Below are 21,620 nucleotides of genomic sequence, written 5' to 3'. Positions count from 1 at the left end.
CTAGTATTTTGCTAGTGAAATTATTTTAACTGTTCCTCAGCAGTCGCATTCAACATGTATTACATTTATTCACATGTTGCTTGTTTATTTTTTTTGCATTAGGTATTCTTATTAGATATTCTAATCTACAGAGTCTCCCAAAAATCTCCATACATAGGGGAAATGAACACTTTTTAATAAAATGTCTTCCAAAATTTTTCCTACTTAGTTGATATATTATTATTATCATACATACATACATACATATATATATATATATATATATATATATATATACATATATATATATATATATATATATATATATATATATATATATATATATATATATATATATATATATATATATATATATATATATATATATATATATTCAGATATCCTTTAAGAATGCCTTTGACAAAAATAAGAACATACTGGAATAATTCTCATGGCTGGGTCAGGAAGCTGTCACAAGGTTGCAATGGTCTTGCCAAGCACATTACACATGACACTGTTGCCAAACTTATTAACAAATACAAAAAGACTGGAAGTGTTGCGGACCGATCAAGAAATCGACGTCAACGAACATCCACTGACGAAGGCACACCCAACATGGTGCTGACAAACATAGACCCCTAGGATGGAGACTTGTGGGACACCCTGTAGTTAGATGCCCAGCCAGTTTGTGTTCTATTTCTTTTTTAAAAACGGTTGCAATAAAATTTTCGAGCTGAAACAGGCATGCATAAATACTTTGATGACAGCACACATTCACACCACCATGCATGTATTTGCACATGCTATGCAGATGAAATATATTACTACATCACAGCAACTGTGAAAAAAGCACACAAAGCATTTTACTGACTGAAAGAATAGAAAGTCTATCTGAACAGGTCATGCAAAGGAAGAGGAAAATTTTACACCCAAAGCAATAACCACATTTCCTTTGTTCCCAAAAAAATATAAATAAATAAATAAATAAAACCTTGTAAAACGACTTCTCATACTGTACTATCAGCAGTGAAATCATCACACTCCTGGTCTTAATCCTAGATGTGCTGCTTTAGGGCAAATCTCCAGTATTTTACTACACAGTATTAATAAGAGGAAGCATTTCATTTATTCAGGATAAAAACATCAAATATTACCCTAGACTAGATTTACATTTCACGTTCATTTTCAAAAACAATGCTTCAGCAAGTTAATAAAATACAAATAAAAAAAGTAACATTTTCAAATGTGTATGCAGCACTATATCCAGTAAGGCTTCTTGGTTGCTTCTCTGACTAATGTCCTCTTTACCCAGTCACTGACATTTAGTGGATGGTCTCTTCTAGGCAGAATCATGGTTGTGCCACATTCTTTCCACTGATTTTAAAATGGATTTAATGATGTTCCGTGTGATGTTAATCTGCATGAACAGGATTAGGTTTAGTTTATGTGTAGGCCAAATGATGTGTTGTAATGCTGTGACACAAATATCAATATAACGGCTGCCATGAGCCTGTCATCAGTAGAGATTGTGCAAGTGTGAGTACTCAATAAGAGCAAAGAAGGCTAATGAAAATGAAAGGTGAGGTAGCACATGGTGATTCAGAGAGACAGAAACTAAGAGTTTCAGTTGTAAGACATCTGTTTTAGACATCCACATACACATAGAACCTAACACTACTGTGAATTGGGGACATGATGTCCTCCTCTGTAAAGAATGGCATGTGTACGTGTTTTTATGCATGTGTGTGTGTGTGGTTGGTGTTGTTGGGTAAGTGGGTTTAAAGACGTTTCGTGAATCATTGTGAAACTCCCTGACTTCTGTAGAAGTGCAATTATGAGGGAAAATCCCCTGATAACTATTTGAAATAAAATTGAATTTAATAAAACTGTTTTGTTTTGTTTATGTCAAAATGGCCATGCTTTATCTAAATGTTTAAAGAGAATTACAATATTGTAACAAAGATATAGTCTGAAAAGTATTTAGACTTATCTTTAAAGAGACTTGTGATTGTTTTGGGATAAGCCTTTCAGATTTGTTCTTATATTATGGTAAAAGAGTCAAAGTAACAGTGTAGTATGTGTAGGGTAGTAATAGTGCTGAGAGATGATGTTTACTTACTCGCACAAACTGCCCTGATTGGAGTCCAGGTCTGGTCACTCCTGCAGGTTATGATGGCTGTTCCTTGGCTCTGACGCCCTTTGACCTGCTGACCTTTAGGACAGTTGACTGGCACTGTCTGACCCACCAGGAATAAGGTGGTGTTGACATTGTTCCCTGTCAATCTAGGAGGCGGAGGGCATGACTGGGCTGAAGAGGAAGGAAAGTAATCCATTGTCTGTTGAATTTGACTCAATGTGGTAAATGACATTAGTTGCAGGAAAGTAACCACATGGTGAAAAAAAATACTGATGTATAAACAAGAAGGAACTGGATGAGACTGTATCTCATTGTGGACAGAACAATAGCTTAAGTGTAAAGATTTTATTGGTTTAAAACTTGGTGCATTGAAACAGAATACAATTATTATGATGTGGTCCGGATGTGCATATATCAAGGATTTTACAATGGCTTCAAACATGAATCAGATTTTAGAACCAAAACTATCCATTTCATAAGAATAAATTTGGTCATCATATAAAGTCTGCATGGTCATCAGTGAATACAAATGCATCACAACCTGGAAAAACCAGGCTATATATATATACACACATATTTAATAATCTTTCCTGAACTGAAATATGCTTCTCTTTTGCATGTATTTCACATTTAAAGTGCTAGCTTTTTAAAATCTGTTTATCCCCAAAAATGCAAAATGGAGAAAATCCATTCCGACTGTGGCTGATCACTCACAAGTTGGTATCTGTTTGCAAACAATTGATTTGGCTTCTGTCAATTTTGTTGCACCACAAAGCTATCCACCAACTTTAGCAACTCTAACTTGTCCCTAGGCTCTGTATGCACTTTGATCATGTCCAGGCTAAAGCACTTACTGATTAATGTATCATTTTTTCTTCTGAACTATCCCATTTAGATCTCATTAAGAGCAGGTGATGTGCAAGTGATGTGACGTATCATGTGGAATGATTGTGACTGGTAGCCTTACGTGTACATATAGGGAAAGGTGAGCTCCAAGAACCATTTCCCATGCAGACAACAAGGGACTCCCCCTGTAGAGTGTAGCCCTTATTGCAGGAAAACTCAAGAGCCTTCCAACTGACCAGGCTCTGTTCCTGAACCTTCCCATTTAATAATCCTTCAGGCCTTTCACAACCTTTGGGGGCTGAGACAAAGATATTCAATGCAATGCAGTTCAGTCATTTGCTAAACACAAAGCAACCGCAATTAAAACAGATTTCTTACCCTCACATGTTGGTGTAGGTGAGCTCCATACTCCATCAGCCTGACACGTGAGATTCTGTGGGCCAATCAGGTTCATCCCAGCGTTACAGATATAGGTCACATTACTCTGGTATGACTCACCGGTTGGCACAGAAACAGCATTCTCCACAATGGGTGGTGGACCACATGAAGTCGCTGAAAATAAAGTTTAAAGCAAAAAATGTTATTCCATGTAAATCTTATATACCCAATGAGTTAAAATACATAACTGTTATCCATTACAGTGACTTTTGGTAGATGCTGTAATACATTATATTTCTTGGCTCCAAATAAGAATAAAAAACAACTACTGTATATATGAGTGGCACCATTTACTCCCACTGTGTTGAAAATATCTGCATTTTGCAAAAATTAGAGCCAGAGTCTGCACAGTAGAAACCGTAGAGACAAAGCATGCGCGGTCGATACGGCCGGTCAGACAGTGGGTCTTCCTCTCGCACAACCATACTGCTGATGGACACTACTCGTTTGTGTCAGGAGCATGCACAATAGATATTACCTGAGATTATAACTTAAGATTGTGCATCGACTAACTTAAAGTGGCAAGTATAAAAATAAATAAATATATGAATAATAAATAAAATGCTAAATTGTAGTCATAAAATTTTCACAAGTACATTGACTTTAATACTGTCAGGAAAATATTTTAGACCTTTGAGTGACTGACTGAGCTACGATTTTCTAGCTAGCTGACATTATCCATCATTTTTATCAAAGTAATATAAGTAGCTAATATATGGTAGCAACTGAAAAGGACTTTTTAGCTTCACTTTTGAATCCCTGTTATGAGTCCAGCCATATATACAGTCACTGGAAAGAACTGCATTACACAATATCAACTCAGACATATGGAGAGATATTGTGAGTCTATGAAGAAGAAACACATCACAGGCTCACCAACACACTCAGGTGGACTGCCACTCCATGTTCTGTCTCCCTGACAGATCTGAACTTCGTGACCCTAAGAAGAATTGATGAAACACAATAAAGACTTGTATAAAAGCTTGTTTAGAATAATCACTCTCAACTGTAACACACACTCCTGCATTTTATTTTACAAAAGGATTTTATTGCAGCTCTTAAGTACAGTAAGCCATAATTTCCTCTGTCAGGCCTGAAAATAATTTCTTTGTAAATGCGTTCTTTCAAAATAAGTTATTATATGCTAATTTAATGTTTTTTATTTTATTTTATTTTATTTTATTTTTATTTTTTTTAACAAGTCTAATGTTGATCCTGCTAAAAATGCAATCTCTCTAATGTTCTGTAATCGTATGGGAACAGAACCATGACAATCATCATAAATAACAGTTCAGCCTATGCTGGTTTTCAGACTTCATTATTACCTTCACTATTGCAGTTTCAATAATTACTCTGATTACACAAGAAGGGATTATTTACAGGCTACACTGAATGTTTTAATTAAAAATGAAAAGAACATGCCCTCTGAGACGTAACCATAACAACAATCACATAAAGGTAGCCAGTGATAAATGGGTTGAGAGACTAGTCAGTTAGCTAAATACAATCATAATGGGTTTGCTATTCAATCCTGTTATGAGTAAGTAAATATATTCTATACTGAGCCTCTTCATTTAAATGCAGTTATATATCCACTGTAAGCAAGGTAACACCCTCTACAGTTTATATTGTACATAGGGGACATGTCTTATTTATCAGGGCAGTGTGCAACATTGGAAATTACTGTCCAGATGTTAGAAAGTAATGGACAATGCTGAAAACCACCACAATATAGTATTATTAGCCTCCTATAGCCATGTCTGTTATTTTCTGACACCAGGACCTCATTTATAAAAGGTGCATACACACAGAAATGGGTCTGAAATGTATGTATTCAAAGCCCAATGCAGAAATTGGGATTTATAAAGTTGGATTATAAAATGATCAAATTCAACTGGAAATGGAGTGTTTATTTATGGAAGCTTTGACCAAAGCGTAGAGCCAGCCACAACATTATAGAAACAGCAGGATTTAATAATGACACCCTGTGGATATGCAGAACATTACAGCTAAATGTGCAACTCACAGCTCCATAATAACTGCATACAGACTATTTAGACATGAGAAGCATTAAAGCACAACATTATTTATTTATGTGGACTGGTTAATTAGTCTGTATCCATGTATTGCTCCAGTTAACTATTTGCTATCCAAATTAAATAGTACATTGTTGTGTATTGGTATTAACTGTGGGTAATTACAGGCTGCAAACAGCCATGAAGTAATTTCACATATTCACAGACCTATTAATAGGCTACTGTGACACAAATAGGCTAGACAATGCACTGACTATTGCACAATGGTGTTCTTGGTGTTGCTGGAACACCAAGCAAACCAAACAACGTCTTTTTAGACACCGCAAAGATTTCGTTGCCATGATGACTGGCTAATGAGCGGATTTAAATTTCTAAGAGCCATTCTCTTGGAATTATGTGTTGAGATGTTCCCAGGTGACCAGCATGCATCTCTGTCCACTTACAGGTCTAAGCAACACTTGGATGGGCTGGGGATATCCCAGCCATCATTAAGCTCCATCATGTGAGCTGTATTGGTTGGCATAATTAAACTGATAAGTCAGTACAAACTAGCATGTCAATTTACATCCATTATCTCATATGATCATATGCTATATTATATGCAGCACCTGGTAGAGGATACAAATTAATGTATCTTACAGTATGGGAAATATACTGTTTTTTAAAGAAACACTGCCATGGGGCTGAGAGTGTTGAACTGCCATTATTGATAGCTTTATTTATTTGGTTTATTGATAGAATTATCTAGTAGAACGTAAACGAAACCTGTGCAGCCTATCTCGGGAGGATCCGACTATATTTATTCTGCAGAGAACTAAACATATTAAAAACACATTCTCATAATATAAAATATAAATCTTACCTGTAGTTCAAACCCTGGCAAACAGGTATACACGATCATGTCCCCATAATTGTAGTTCTCCCCTTTAATATTACCATGGAGAATGGGGAGGGGCTTTTCACAGATGACAGGCACACATGAGTTTGAGGAGAATGATGGAGACCATCTGCCAAAAAGCTAGATCAAATAATAATCAATAAGCATCTAATATCTGTCATTAATTCTACAACGATATCACTGGAACTGTTTTACATCTTAGAGTGAAGCCGAGCAAAATGTTTAACTGAAAAGTAAAGTTAAATACAAAAATATACCTCATATTCTGATACATACCTCACATTCTGATAGTGCTGCCCCCTCAAGATAAAATCCTGGCATGCAGGATATTGTAACAATGCCTCCTACAGGTGTGAGCTGGCCACCTGTGACCACAACATGGGTTAGGTTGGTGGGAAGGCTGCATGGAATTGGCTGACACCTCACACTATGTTTGGACCAAGTGCCATCACTCTGACAGTTAACTGCGTCTGTTTGTGTAACCAACTTGTACCCATCTTTACACCTTAAACAAAGACAATCATTAGAAACATAACTTAAAAACACATAGAACATTAAGCAAGAGATTATCATTACTTTTTACATGTGCAATGTTAAACATTTTCATAAGTTAAATTACCTGTACTGAGCCTTGTTGCCATAGGTAAAATCAGATTCCACAATCTCTGCATTTGAAACAGGAGGGGGCTTTCCACAAGACACAGGATCACACTGTAGAGTAGGCACTTCCCACCTACCCAACCTTCCACAAGAGAGATATGGGTTGCCATTTAAACGGTATCCTTGTCTGCATCCATAAGTGACTCCATCAGGTACAACTGTACCACCTATAACAACAGCATTGGGTACTGCAGGAGGAGGTGTAGGACAACTGCCTCTGCTACAGATGGGTACCCCTGGACTCCATAATCCACCCTTGTCACACACAGACTCAGTGGGCCCAAGTATCGTATAGCCCTCATTACACCGGAACCACACAGTGGCCCCACAGGTGTGATCCCGGCCAAGCACGGCACCAAACCTCAATACTGGTGTGTTGCATATACAGAGCCGACATTCTGGCACTTTCCCAAGCCAAGTGCCATCTGCTGCACAACGCAGAATTGGACTGCCAACTGTCTCATAACCAGGGAAACAAACATATTCCACCACATCCTCAAAATTAAAACTTGAGCCATTTAGAAAGCCATGACTAATGTCCTCAGGTGGGTCACATGTGACTATGTCACACCGTGGTGGAGGGTCATCCCACAGTCCATCACCTCCACAAATGAGTGTGGGGTTTCCTGCCAATGTATAACCCACATTACACTCATATTTCACTTTGCCATTATAACCATAATTTGTTCCTGTGACACGGCCATTCTGAATGATAGGGGGTCGACCACAGTTAGCTGGGAGACACTTAGGGGCATTTTCACTCCAAGTTCCATTAGCAAGGCAAACACTAGTGTGTGTCCCGTGCAGGATAAACCCACTGTGGCAACTAAAGAGTAGGCGTTTACCAAATGTATAATCATCTCCATTGATTAACACATCACTTGAGACCACAGGACGTCCACAAGACACAGCCTTACACCATGGTGCTTTGCCATCCCATTTACCATCCATTTGGCAAGTCCTAGTTTCCAAACCTTGTAGGACAAATCCAATATGGCACTCATATTGTATCACTCCTTTGAAGTGAAAATAACTTCCTATCACTTCACCATTAGCAATACCCCCTGGGTCACCACAGTTGACAGGAACACACTGGGGTGCTTCATTACTCCACTGATGTCCAGAGATACACTGTTGTACCGTTGGCCCATACAGCTCATACCCTTCATCACAGCTGTACTCCACTAATCTTCCCAGTACAGTATCTGTTACAGTTGCTGATCCATGTTCAGGATCACGGGGTGTATCACACTTAGCAGGTACACACTTAGGAGCTGTCCCATTCCATGTGCCATCCTCTTGGCACACCAAAGCAACTGTACCACTCATTTCATAGCCTGCATGGCAGCTATACTGTACCATGGTTCCATGCAGGAAGCTAGTGTCAGCTGGTGAAGGAATGTCTACTGGTTTGTCACCAGTCAACTCAGTGGTGGGATCTTGAATTTTAAAATAATCACCAAAGTCAATGTGTGGAGGAAGACCACAGTCTGCTGGAGTGCAAGTGGGGACTGAACTTGACCAGCCACGTTCCTCACAGGTAAGGTGACTCTGCCCTACAAGCAAGAAGCCTGGGAAGCAGCTATAGAAGATGGTCACACCAAACTTATGATCCCGGCCTTCAACAAAGCCATTCTCAATTGGGCTGGGAGGCAAGCAGTAGATTTGTTGGCAGGATGGAACCTCCTTGTCCCATGTACCATTTTCCAGGCAAGTAAGAATCTCTGGACCTACTAGACTATATCCTCGCTGACAGGTGTAAGTAACAGACCTGCTAAACAGAAGTTGTGAGAACTTGGCAAAGCCATTGGGGATCTCTTTGGGTGGAGGACATTCAATGGGATGACAAGCAGGTACTCCTCCAATCCAGAGGCCACTCTGACCACATATCACAGTTGAGTTGCCCACTAAGTCATAACCAGGCTTGCAGCTGTACAGAGCAGTGCTAAGATACATAAGTCCCTGCACATCCACTATACCATTTGATATTTCCTCAGGATGCGGGCACTCCACAGGAATGCATTCTGGATGTGGGGTGCTCCAGTGTCCATCTGCCTGACAGCTAACAGAAGCTTCTTTTTGAAGGGTAAAACCAGCCATGCAAGAGTAGGTAACTACACTGCCAAAATAGGTAGATGCTAATGATGGATCACCAAAGGAAACCTCTGGTGGTGGACCACAAGACACCTGCTTGCAGACTGGAAAAGAATCATTCCATTCTTGTGATGGAGTACATCGAAGAATTTTTGCTCCATGAAGTACATAACCATCCTCACAGGAAAGCTCCACAGTTCCCGAGTTTGAATCCAAGCTTCGTAATACTAGATGGTTCTCCTCTAATGGTGGCTCCACACACTGAACTGGAGAGCAATGGGGAGTTTTGATCTTGTCCCACTTCCCATATTTTAAACATGTCCATATTGCATGTCCATTGAGTTCATAACCTTCATCACAGACATATTCCACTTTACTTCCCACTTGAAATATGGAGCCACGATAGTACCCATGCAAGATAGCAGGAGGTTGTGGGCAGGTTAAAAGCTTACAAATGGGGGGATCGATGTTGGACCATAGCTTGTTGGCCATGCATATACGGTCAGCCTTCCCTGTGAGGCGATAACCTGAATTGCAAGTATATGTCACCTTACTATTGTACACATAGTTGGCTTTCATTGTGGAGTCCTGGAAAGGATAAACAAAATAGACCAATCAGCAACCAGTTATGGAATGGCAATCAAACAGACAGTAAACACAAATTATGCTCTACTATTAATATGTATTTCAATGTGAATAACTGTACAACATTGATGCATTTTATCCATCACCTGGATGTAACCATTAATCAGTGGAGGAGGAGTAGAGCAACTAATAGGTTGGCAAGTTGGTAAAACTCCACCCCACTCTCCATTAGCCATACAAGTCCTTCTTTTCTCCCCTCGGATGTAGTATCCCTTATCACAGCTATATGCAATCACAGCTCCAAAATTGTAGTTGGTCCCACTGACATAACCCCTCTCAATATTCTCTGGCTTGGAGCATCTGATGGGCACACAGCCAATATCCATAGGTGAAGGTGACCACTCTCCTCCCATTAAGCATTTCAGAGTTGCTGTGGTATTGAGCATGAAGCCTTCCTCGCATTTATAGCTGACCTCTGTGTTACTAGCATATTTGGGCTTATAAATTGAGTCCAGAATAGCATGAGGTAGATCAGGTGGGCGTTGGCAGAAGGTGGCAATGCAGTACGGCATACTGTGTCCCTCAGGTGGTGCCCAAATTCCCTTTGCATTGCAGAACAACTTGGTGTTGTTGCCAGCAGTGTAGCCATCATAACAAAAGTAGATAGCAGTGTCGCCAAACAGTTTGTGTCCGGTGTCAGGATGTGCATGGTCAACAGGTGGTGGTGGTCCACATGAGCGAGGTACACACTGGGAAAATTCACGGCTCCATTCAGCACTTGGTAGGCACTCCTGAGTTTCACTACCAAGTAGTGTGTATCTGGATGCAATTAAAAACAGTTGCATTTACTACAGAGTTGATCGTATAAATGGTCATAAATAAATACATACCATTCCTATTTTAAAACAATGTGTAAGAAAGAAATTGTGGTATAGTTACCCTTCTTTGCAGATGTAGTGCACCTGACTGCCCAGAGTGAAGTTGTCTCCTTTGACAACTGCATCCTTTAAGGGAGGTGGATCCCCACAGTTCACTCTGGCACAGAAAGGAGCAGGGGAGGTCCACTTTCCAGAAGCTTCACATTGCAGCTCCCCTTGGCCCTGTAATCTTTACAGCAGGTATCACATTATTGCCATAAAAGGTATACTTACTATTAATCCATAAATTTTGATGCTGTAAAGCTCAGTTCACTCATTTTACCGGTATCCTTTAATACAGGTGTATGTCAAAGTTGACAAGTAAACTTTTCCATTGAGACTGATGTCTGCATTGTCCACAGCAGGGGGCTCGCTGCAGGTCACTGGTTGACAGCTAGGTGGAACTCTATTCCACGTCAGGTCAGATTGACACTGTATCTCTGTTGGCCCTTGGAGGATATAACCTTTCTCACAACTGTTTAGGAAAATAAAATGGATTTAAAAAAAAAAAATTGTATATAGTATACAGTATTTGATTATGTGAAAATGGAGAAAATAGTTTCCTGAGGATAACTAAGAAGCTTCTCATAGTCAACTCTTCTTCTAGCACTAAAAGTGATACCTGAAAGTCACCTTGCTTCTGTATGTGAAGTTTGTTCCCTCCAAGAGTCCATGCTTTGGGACTGTAGGTGGACTACATGACAGGGCTAAAAGAATAAAACAAATATTCATATAAAAACAGTCTTGTATTGCTCAAATTGCCTACTCCATCTTGTTTATTTTAGAGGGCATAGACTTATGGCTTATTTGAATTTTTCCAGTATGGGCCAGTCTCTCCGTGTGTCGACATTGCAATGGAACCTATCCAAACTGTTCCAGCAACTTATACTACACAAAGCTTCATCAGATCATGTGACTCTATCTCTTTAGATCAAAAACATGTTGTTGAGCTCCGGTTATCCAACTGCTATTATGATTACGTGTTCGGTTACAGAGTGACACGCAAAAATCATGGAGCGATTACAGAATGAAATAACAAATAATGCTGGATGATAGTGCTATAAAACGTAAAGGCAATCTGGGTGCATTATAAAAAAAACAGACTATCTAATCTATGTTTGTTTTTTGCGGTCTTCATGCAGAAAGAGTAAATTGGATAAAGAGGAAATATCAGATTGAGTAGATTGTCTCACACTTTTTTGTTGATTCATTAATTTCAAACTGCTTACATCGCCAGATCTTAACCGTATGATGGTGCATAACAATAATAAATAAATAAATAAATAATGAATAATAATAAAAAAAAAACTATAGAACTGCAGTGTGCCCTGAACTAGAGCTGAAGATATCAGTGCAGTAACCTGGCACTCTATCCTGCAGCATTTTAACCTCCACACCATGATGAAATATTCAAGTGTAAAAGTAATCATTCCAAGCACTGTAGTGAAGTTTTGAGGGTGTTGTGGATGGTCAATTAAACGGGTGATCTACAAAGAACGTGCATGCAAATGAACACGAGTACTCCTCACCTAATTAACATAAGACAGGCACAAAATAAAACGCTGATTGCATATTGCCTTAAAGTAGGTGAGAATAATTACTTATGAGTTGCCTATATTGCATTGAACACATTCAGAACTACAGACAGTACACGAGAGGACGAGAGGATTCTGACTGTGACGTTGCACCTGATTTGATAATAAAGGGACTGCATAACTTTTGTTTGGAGCTCAAAATAGTATTTTTCTCACAATAAATCCCATAAAATTGTGACTCTATCTGCAAACTATTCATAAGTGTCAGCTTTTGATGTGACAATTCCATTAGCCATTTTGGATAACTTTGATTTTGAATCACTTTTTTTTTCTTATTTGAGGTCAAAACTAAAGAAGTAAACCATATTTTGGTTGATCAAATACATTTATAGTTAGTAAATGTAAATTTGACTTCTGGATAAACTGTTCCTATAATAAAGCAGGATGTTTATTTGCAATATGTTGTATTAAGTCATGTAGAATACCTGTGCAGCTCCTCCCGTCCCCAGTGAAGGGGTAAATGCAGGTACAGGTGTATGAGCCGTCTGTGTTCTGGCAGCTGGCATTCTCATCACAATCAGAGCCCAAGGCACACTCATCCATATCTACAGTATATACACACAGGGAGACACATAGAGACACATAGGTGTTACAAAAATATATTACATTCAGTATGTAAGTGTGAAAAGAATTGAAAAGAAAGGAATTGGAAGTGTTAAAATAAGTTTCAGACTGGTTTAGTCTCACTTACCCAGACATGCAGGCAGGTTTCCGGACCATTTGCCGTTGTTGCCACACTGCATTTTGCTCTCACCAAGCAGGTAGAAGCCAGGCTTGCACTGGTACAGCACTGAACTCCCAGCGTAGAAATCCTCCCCACGATACTGACCATGCACCAGAGCAGGAGGTGTGCCACAGTTCACGCCTGCACACAAACGTCTCATATGTGTGGGATATGGATAAAGTGAAAGAAGCAATAAATCAATTGTATAGAATCAAATTATTATGGTGCAAACATCCAAAGATTCTGTGTGTTTGGCTAATAATTCTTCTGTCATCATATTGATAGAATATCTACAGAACATACCTTGTACTACTGAAAAAATCCTGTGTGTCTGTTTTGTCTCTTGTCAATAACTGAATTATATCCTTACACACTCACGTTCACAGAGAGGCTGTGCGTGGCTCCATGCCCCTCTGTTCAGACACTTCTGCACTGGCTCCCCCACCAGGTAATATCCAGGATTGCAGGAGAATTTCACCTGAGAGCCTGGCTTCACTGCTGGACTGGAAGAGCGCAAGTTGGGTACAGTATCTTGCAGCAGGGGGCAATCTAACCCAGAAAAACATTTTAATTTTAATTTTATTTTTGAAAACAGTCCAGGTTACTACTTTGTCACCCAAAACTTGTTTAAAAGACCATTACATTACCATACATTGCTTAATGTGACAGTTCCACAAAAATGTCATTATTATATTTACATTTATTCGTTTAGCAGACGCTTTTATCCAAAACGACTTACAAATGAGGAAATACAAGCACACACACACACACACACACACACACACACATAGTACATGCATATATATATATATATATATATATATATATATATATATATATATATATATATATATATGTATATATGTATATATACATATACATATTATATATTGTATATACATATAAATGATACTTATATACCTGATAAACACATCTAGTATTAATTAAAACTTTCAGATCCACCTGTTATTTAAATATGCAACAAAACTGCTGATCAGTTTTTACATTTTGACCATACTGTGCACTCACATAGATTTCAATCCCAAAGGATTCATTAAGAACAAATTATAAAGTTAATATGCCTGTACAAATATAAATATTTGCTGAATTAATGCAAATTCACAGTAAAATCATGATAAACAGTGTTTTACACAGATTTGCTCACCAGCACAGAACATGCTCTTCGGGCTGGTTTTGACTCGACCCGTGATACCATGTAGGAAGTCAGGCCAGGCAAACACGTTCCCTCTCTGTAGGTCACTAGGACAAGTGTTGGCCAGTGACCTCATCTGAGTTAAAGGAAGAGGGAGCCAGACATGTGAGCCAATTAACCCAAATCGACCTGATTAAACACTCTAAAACACAAGTCCTGTATTTACATTTATTCATTTAGCAGATGCTTTTATCTAAAGCGACTTACAAATGAGGAAATACAAGCAAAGCGATATATCAAGCGGAGAACAATACAAGTAGTGCTACCATACAAGATTTATTAATTGAGTTCTAGAAAGTGCGCAGAGTAGAGGTGTAAGAGCCAGAGTAAGTTTATTTATTTATTTATTTATTTTTTAAGATAACGTGGGGTTGGCATTTTAGGGGTTAGTTATGTGGTCAAGGAAGAGGTGGGTCTTTAGCTGTATCTATGTTCTATGCTCAGGCCCATAATCAGCATCCACATTTTTATGCGGTCCACATCACAGTAACGTGACCTACTTCATATTTATTACACCTCAATGGGAAATGCATACTACACCAATTGCTATGTTAAAATTTTCATAAATTGCTCTGTCTCCAGTTAGACATGTTCATTTTATTGAGTGAAATATTTGGGTTCACGGTTCTCTCTTTGCCTCTGTGAGTGTTCATCTTCCTTTTCTTTCTTGCATACATTACATGCCATGTACCTGAAGCTAATGCAAGGTTAATATTATTGCAACTAGCAAGCTGATTTGGATAGTAATGTTATGAGTAGTATGCCAATGTTATGCTATGTCAGATGTTAGCATGTATTTTAAGGCAAACCAATAGTGTCCTCCTTAGCTGCTCTGAGAAAAAACCTTCTGAAACTACTGACGTCCAGACCTCTGTGTCCTCATAGCTAATTATGGCTTCAGAATGGTTTCCTCTGAACGAATGCTTTCTGTTGAGAATACTCTAAAACGTCCAAATCTAACATCCACCGTTCTAAATTTTGTCCTTAAGAGCTACTAAGAAAAGAGAGAAACTGAGGGAAGAGGATGGTGCACAGCCACAACTGATTTAGGCACTTCAGAAGAGAAGTAGAGCACTGATCTCATTCATTAATCACATGAGATCATACATTCCTATTTTGGGATCTCATCTAGGAACAAAGAGTGGAGAACAAAAACCCTTGTGAATTACTCGGCACAATCAGTGGTGCCACTAGGTATTTTTATGACTTATTCATGATTAATTGAAGCCTTTATTTAACGCTCCACTGAGGCTGAATTCATATGTGTATTGAAGGCCTCGTTATTAAATATATTATATATTGCAGATAAAAGCCAGATAAATATGAAATGGAACAAATGGTTTATTTAGCACAGAGGTACCTGCTGTGGTGAGAGGACATAATTCCAGATATTGAGCTGGCTGAGAGAACCAACAAAGGACTCAACTGGGTTGAAGCCCTCGCCTCTCTGATCCTGATCCTGTCCCAGCACCAGAGCACCACCTCCTACACAGATTACAGAGCCCGAAAAACGATTAATCATAATATAGCTCAAATCCACTCCAGTTTAAAGATGAAAAAGTGTACGAATAAGAAACAGATTTTTGTGTTGACACATTTGACTGATTTACACATAGTAAAGGTCTGGGTGGTATTGCTGTACCTGGTATGGTGCTACCCATGGACAGACCCTTCCCACCATCAGAAGGGCTTCCATCGATATAAATCCTCCAGTCACCATCTGTATTCCTCCACGTCACGCCAATGTGGTGCCACCTGCCGTCATTCACCGCAGGACAGTCTGTAATCTTTTCTTTCCCGTTCACGTACAGCACCCAGCTAAATAATACCAGGAGAGAGGTTGACGCTTAGCATACATACCATCCATCCATCCATCCATCTTCTATACCGCTTAATCCTTTTCAGGGTCACGGGGAAACCTGGAGCCTATCCCAGGGAGCATCGGGCACAAGGCAGGGTACACCCTGGACAGGGTGCCATTAGCATACATACCTATTATTTATTTACATATAAGCCTAAAAATCTACTGCTGAATTATCTGTCAATTAATATTTATGTTATTTTTGTGATAATGATCAATACTTTGCTACACACAAGTGCATACATATTATTATTATTATTTTAAAATTCTCTACGAAGGCCAAAGGTATTCTGTTTCCAATACAAAAGTTTGTTCAGTATAACGAAGTAAAAAAAAAAAAAGACTCCTCACCCGTTGTAGTCTATGAGGAGAAAGGCGTTGTCACTGCCCCCATCCACAGCATATGAGACCGGAGTTCCGTAGTTGACAGTGTCTGATGATCTCATCCAGAATGTGCAGGTGATCTGAGTGAGCGCTGGCATTGTCCCGTCCATCATCACATAACCGTGGATACCCGAGACCTCAAACTCCAGGTTGAAGGAGGAAGACATTTCTGGAAACAGAAATAAAGAACAAGAAAAATATATATATATAGGACAGCAAACAAGAGGGAAATGGGCAGGCCATGTGTGAAGAGACAAGTTTGTCCATTTTTCATAAATACTATCTGAGTAAGTACAGACAACCCACTGAAATTTTCCACAACTTGTAATGTTACAACCGGGAACTGAAATGGACATAATTGGGATTATACACTACTGTATACGGCCAAAAGTATGGAAACCTGAACCTGCTCCTGGGGCTGAACAGGCACAAATCCCCACAGCAACAGTCCAAAATACAGTGTAAAACCTTCCCAGAAGAGTAGACTGAGATCTTTGTTTACAGAGAGGCTGTCCAAAAAAGTGCACTTATACCATATGATACAGTACCTTCCAGTAATGTTGGCACCCTTGGTAAATATGAGCAAAGAAGGCTGTAAAACACCGCCTTTATTGTTTAACCTTTTGATCTGTTGTTCACAAAAAATTCCGAAAAGTACCCTGCTTTCATGGATATCAAACAATTGCAAACAAAACATAGGTTTATCCAACAAAAAGATCTTTGTTAAATATAGGTGTGCAACAATTATTGGCGCCCCTATGAACTCATATCAGGAAAAATATATTCCTTTAGACAATCATAACAGTGGGTAAGAACAATGAATATAGCTGTGATGTGCGGCAAAAGGTTGTTGAGCTTCACAAAATGGGAAGAGGCTATAAGAAAATAGCACAAGCAAAGCAAAACAAAACATAATACATAAACTCTGTAAATTTTCAACTGTAAGTGGAAACATTTTGTTTGAGCAAACCACAAAGCATGCACTTTCACCTACTCCTTGTTTTCTACATGTACCTGTTGTTTGATTGACAGCCTGCAAATACATCCTACTGTTCTGGAAAAACCCTTGCTCCAGCCTTTTAGACTTGTTACTGTCTTACAGCCTGTCCTTACAGTCTTTCTGTTTCTGTTTCTCAGCCATGGTGTTTATACCTGTCTCACACCTGGTTCCGTTGAACCCAGGAGGGCATCGGCAGGTGTAGCTCCCCACTTCATCCTTGCAAGTGGCACCATTCAAACATGGGTTAGACTCGCACTCGTCCTCATCAATCTGGCACAGTTTCCCACTGAACCCGCTCACACAATCACACCTGAGGAAGAACACAAGGGAAGAAGTGTTTGCGACTGATATAAAGATCATGAGATCTTTGCTGTTGCATTTATCAGCTGCACTTATATGATAACCTAAAAATCAATTCTGACTAAAATCACTTTTTGCTTTCATTTTGGAAAGACTAGTCGACTACTTTTGAATTACTGCTCAACTAGCAAAAATGAGTAGTCATGAAACTCCTACCAAGGAGAACAAAATGGATGGTAGGAATTGAGAAGAGGAGGAATAGAGCACAAGAACAAAACCAAGCTGGATGCAATGGCAAAGAAACAGTTAACCGAAATATGGCATAAAGGTGTAGCATCACAGCACATTTGAATAATTTTGCAGTTAAAATGAGTTACTTTGCACTGTTCGACTGTATATTGTAACCTGATGCCAGTGCAGTCAATGTAATTTCGTCAACATCTATATAAAACAATAAAAAGCATCAAAATCGAAACAAAAAAAAACAACTTTTGGTTAATCTAACATCTTGTTAAAGCAAATGTCCATCAATCTGTCATATTACAAAAGTGAAACCTAAACAATCATATGATTAACATCTCCATTTTGTAATTTACCTGAAGTCATTAACAGCATCCACACATGCTCCTCCATTCAGACAGGGGGCGGTGTAGCACTCGTCAATATTCACTTCACAGCTCTCTCCAGTGAAACCCTGATTACATGAGCAGGAATAGCCAGCCTCCAGGTCCTTACACACTCCACCATTTTGGCAAGGTCTGGACTCACACTCATCTATCTCCAGTTCACAGCGAGGTCCTACAAGTAGAACATTAGGCTGCTCAGAGTTCTCAGAAAGAAGTCATCATATTGCATGCACTAGGATTGCAAGGATAAAGTGGCACAAATGATTTCTGCCTTAAGATGTCGTGACGTCATGGGATTTATAATAGAGTGGTAGGATAACAAGATCATGACAGTTTGAAGAAATCCTCTAGGAAAATTCAGAGAAGACAAAAACAAAAATCCAAGCTTTCCTCTGAGAACTCAGCCAAAATAAGTAAAAAAATTTTTTTTAAATAAAAATAAACCTTCTGTTCAGCAGAGTGAGTAAGGTTTGTATTTATATAATACATTCCAATGAGAATGTTTTGGTGATTCATTGTTTTAAATAATTGCAGATCGGATATATTAATCCTTTATGACTTCCTGTTGTCTGAAACGTGTCAGAGTCTTAATTCCATGTGGTGAAGTTGAGCGGTTCACCTGTGAATCCATCTGTGCAGCTGCAGCTGAACCGATTCACATCGTCCACACACACGCCCTCATTCAGACAGGGAGAAGAGCTGCACTCGTTTACATCAACTTCACACAGTGATCCTGCACATACACGCACACACACACACACACACACACATACACACACAGAGACACGCACGCACACACACACACACACATGAACAAAAACAAGGCCAGACCAGCAATGTGCTTAATCATGTCCAGGTCTCAGGAAAGAGGTCAGCGACTGAATGGAAAAGAGCTGTAAGACAAAGCATGTGTCCTACAGAGCCAATAAATCCACACTCACTAGTCACTTTCCCTTTGAGACTTCTCAGACAGCTGTGCCAGCTCAGAGTTGTTAAGCAAAAGAAATTGGCCAAGCAGCAACACTCTGTGGCTATTTGCTCCTGTAAATCTGTGTTGGCAGTGAGGTCCTTACCCACAAAGCCAGACTTGCACTGGCACTGGAAGCCTCCCACTCTGTCTCTGCACAGACCGCCGTTCTGACACGGAGCAGAGTCGCACTCATTAATGTCACTCTCACATTTTGCACCTAAGTAAGTAAAGAAGATATACTGAATATATATGCACAATCAAAAAACAGACCCCCCCCCGAACAAAAAAACAAAAAACAAAACAACAACAACAACAACCATACAAAACTGCTCATTTTCATGTAGTGAGCCCAAACTCTACCCTATGGTATAAGCCTTATAATCAATGGATTACATTTACACTCAGTCATGTACATCTTGTGGAAATATCAGTCCAAATGATTATATATTACATATATATATATATATATATATATATATATATATATATATATATATATATATATATATATATATATATATATATATATATATATATATATTACGATATTACATCCTCTCAATCAGGGGATGTCAACTGGCAGACCACAGTCTGGATATAGAACTAGCAAAGTATTAAGAGAAGAGCATGAGAGAAATACTGTAGCAGAATCAATCGACTTGTGGAAAAACATTCTCTGTCTGAAATCAGGTCATTTCCTCACTCTGGTCTGATTTGCGTACCAACAACACGGCTTGTTAAAAAAATCGACAGTGCAAACAAAATGTTTGCTGGAAAACAAAAAGTCTGTGGTGGTAGTCAAAAAGTACATTTATGGCAGGTGCCCTTATCCAGAGCGACTTATATTTATCTCATTTATACAATTGAGGGTTAAGGGCCTTGCTCAAGGGCCCAACAGTGGTAGCTTGGCAGTGCTGGGGTTTGAACTCCTGACCGCCTGATCAGTAACCCAGAGCCTTTAACCACTGAGCCACCACTACCCTAGTAGTAATGTGAAGCACCACTACAAAACAAATCATAACATAAAAATTGATGCGTCTTATTTATAACCATATGCTAATCATTAAGTGTTAAAATGTAACAGTTATCACCACTCAGTCATAAACTTCACAAATTTACTCATCCTTTGCTCTAGATTCTTCAATTGTACAAAACACTCCTCTGACGATATTTAGTTTTATTTATATTTAATATTTAGTATCTGTAGTAGTAAAAGCTCTAAAAACACTAATCAGGAAATTTCTTTGGTATTATAATAAACACGATGCTATAAATCGTTGTAGTATAAGGTGCGTTACCTGTGAACCCTGGGAGACACGTGCACACGTAACCCACTCCCACCTCCTCACAGGTGCCTTGGTTCTGACATGGGTTGAGGAAGCACTCGTGGAACATCTAAAGCAGAGCAAGTCGGATTATTCATTTGTCTGTTCATGTCGACTAAAATTGTTATGAAGTTTAGGACATGAGGACAGAGAGGACTGGTCATGAATCGGCTATAAAGATGAATGATTCATTAATTAAGGAACATGCATCTTTTATAAAAAGTAATCAACAGTTTAGGTGCTGCTTCTTGAGACTGACATTATAAGTATTACATGTGGTAGTTATTAAATGCAGACCTTACAATATGTCAAGACTTTTATCCTTTTATAGTTACATTAAACACCAATCAGACATAACATTAAAACCACTGAGAGGTGAAGTGAATAACTTTGTTACAGTGGCATCTGTAAAGGCGTGGGATATATTAGGCAGCATGTGAACAGTTAGTTCACGAAGTTGATGTGTTGGAAGCAGGACAAATGGGAAAACGTAAAGATCTGAACGACTTTGAAAAGGGTCGAATTGTGATGACTAGACGACTGGGTCAGAGCATCTTTCAAACCTGTGGTGTTGTCTGGTGTTCCGGTATGCAGGGGTTAATCCCTACCAAACGTCGTCCAAGGAAGGAGGTAGCCCAGATGCTCTGGGCAATGTTCTGCTGGGAAAGCTTGGGTCCTGGTATTCATGTCAATGTTACTTTGACATGTACCATCTATCTGAACATTTTTGCAGACCTCTTCATGACAACGGTATTCCCTAACGGCAGTGGCCTCTTTCAGCAGGATAATGCGTCCTCCCACACTGCATAAACTGTTCAGGAATGGTCTGAGTAATATGACAAAAGTTCAAGGTGTTGACTTGGCCTCCAAATTCTCCAACTCTCACATCTGTGGGATGTGCTGGACAAACAAGTCCGATCAATGGAAGCCCCACCTTGCAACTTAAAGGACTTAAATGATTTGCTGCAACTGCTTGGTGCCAGATACCACAGCACACCTTCAGAGGTCTTGTGGCGTCCATGCCTGAACGGG

At 39.1% G+C, this 21,620-nt stretch overlaps 1 protein-coding gene across 3 annotated transcripts in view; it reads right to left on the bottom strand.

The window, feature by feature from the left end:
• Positions 1 to 21,620, bottom strand: part of svep1 (sushi, von Willebrand factor type A, EGF and pentraxin domain containing 1) — a 100,440-nt gene that overhangs the window by 10,755 nt on the left and 68,065 nt on the right. For 2 of the 3 annotated variants that reach the window (XM_053629426.1, XM_053629427.1), the window contains exons 21-43: positions 20,562 to 20,658; positions 19,367 to 19,480; positions 18,913 to 19,026; positions 18,264 to 18,465; positions 17,520 to 17,677; positions 16,335 to 16,536; positions 15,765 to 15,940; positions 15,483 to 15,607; positions 14,075 to 14,198; positions 13,288 to 13,458; positions 12,877 to 13,050; positions 12,611 to 12,730; positions 11,213 to 11,297; positions 10,874 to 11,065; positions 10,613 to 10,780; positions 9,820 to 10,492; positions 6,954 to 9,676; positions 6,611 to 6,839; positions 6,299 to 6,454; positions 4,277 to 4,340; positions 3,341 to 3,514; positions 3,084 to 3,260; positions 2,099 to 2,287 (exon numbers count right to left, since the gene is read on the bottom strand). In XM_053629426.1, the coding sequence (XP_053485401.1) occupies positions 2,099 to 2,287; positions 3,084 to 3,260; positions 3,341 to 3,514; positions 4,277 to 4,340; positions 6,299 to 6,454; positions 6,611 to 6,839; positions 6,954 to 9,676; positions 9,820 to 10,492; positions 10,613 to 10,780; positions 10,874 to 11,065; positions 11,213 to 11,297; positions 12,611 to 12,730; positions 12,877 to 13,050; positions 13,288 to 13,458; positions 14,075 to 14,198; positions 15,483 to 15,607; positions 15,765 to 15,940; positions 16,335 to 16,536; positions 17,520 to 17,677; positions 18,264 to 18,465; positions 18,913 to 19,026; positions 19,367 to 19,480; positions 20,562 to 20,658 (6,607 nt within the window). Of the gene's footprint in view, positions 1 to 378; positions 1,397 to 2,098; positions 2,288 to 3,083; positions 3,261 to 3,340; positions 3,515 to 4,276; positions 4,341 to 6,298; positions 6,455 to 6,610; positions 6,840 to 6,953; positions 9,677 to 9,819; positions 10,493 to 10,612; positions 10,781 to 10,873; positions 11,066 to 11,212; positions 11,298 to 12,610; positions 12,731 to 12,876; positions 13,051 to 13,287; positions 13,459 to 14,074; positions 14,199 to 15,482; positions 15,608 to 15,764; positions 15,941 to 16,334; positions 16,537 to 17,519; positions 17,678 to 18,263; positions 18,466 to 18,912; positions 19,027 to 19,366; positions 19,481 to 20,561; positions 20,659 to 21,620 lie in introns of those variants that run through there. The other variant, XM_053629428.1, reaches the window with a different exon arrangement.

The sequence above is a fragment of the Ictalurus furcatus genome, chromosome 7, assembly GCF_023375685.1.
Source record: "Ictalurus furcatus strain D&B chromosome 7, Billie_1.0, whole genome shotgun sequence".
Taxonomy (NCBI): domain Eukaryota; kingdom Metazoa; phylum Chordata; class Actinopteri; order Siluriformes; family Ictaluridae; genus Ictalurus; species Ictalurus furcatus.
The sequence above is the reverse complement of the archived record's forward strand: the minus strand, read 5'-3'. Positions and strand labels throughout refer to the sequence as shown.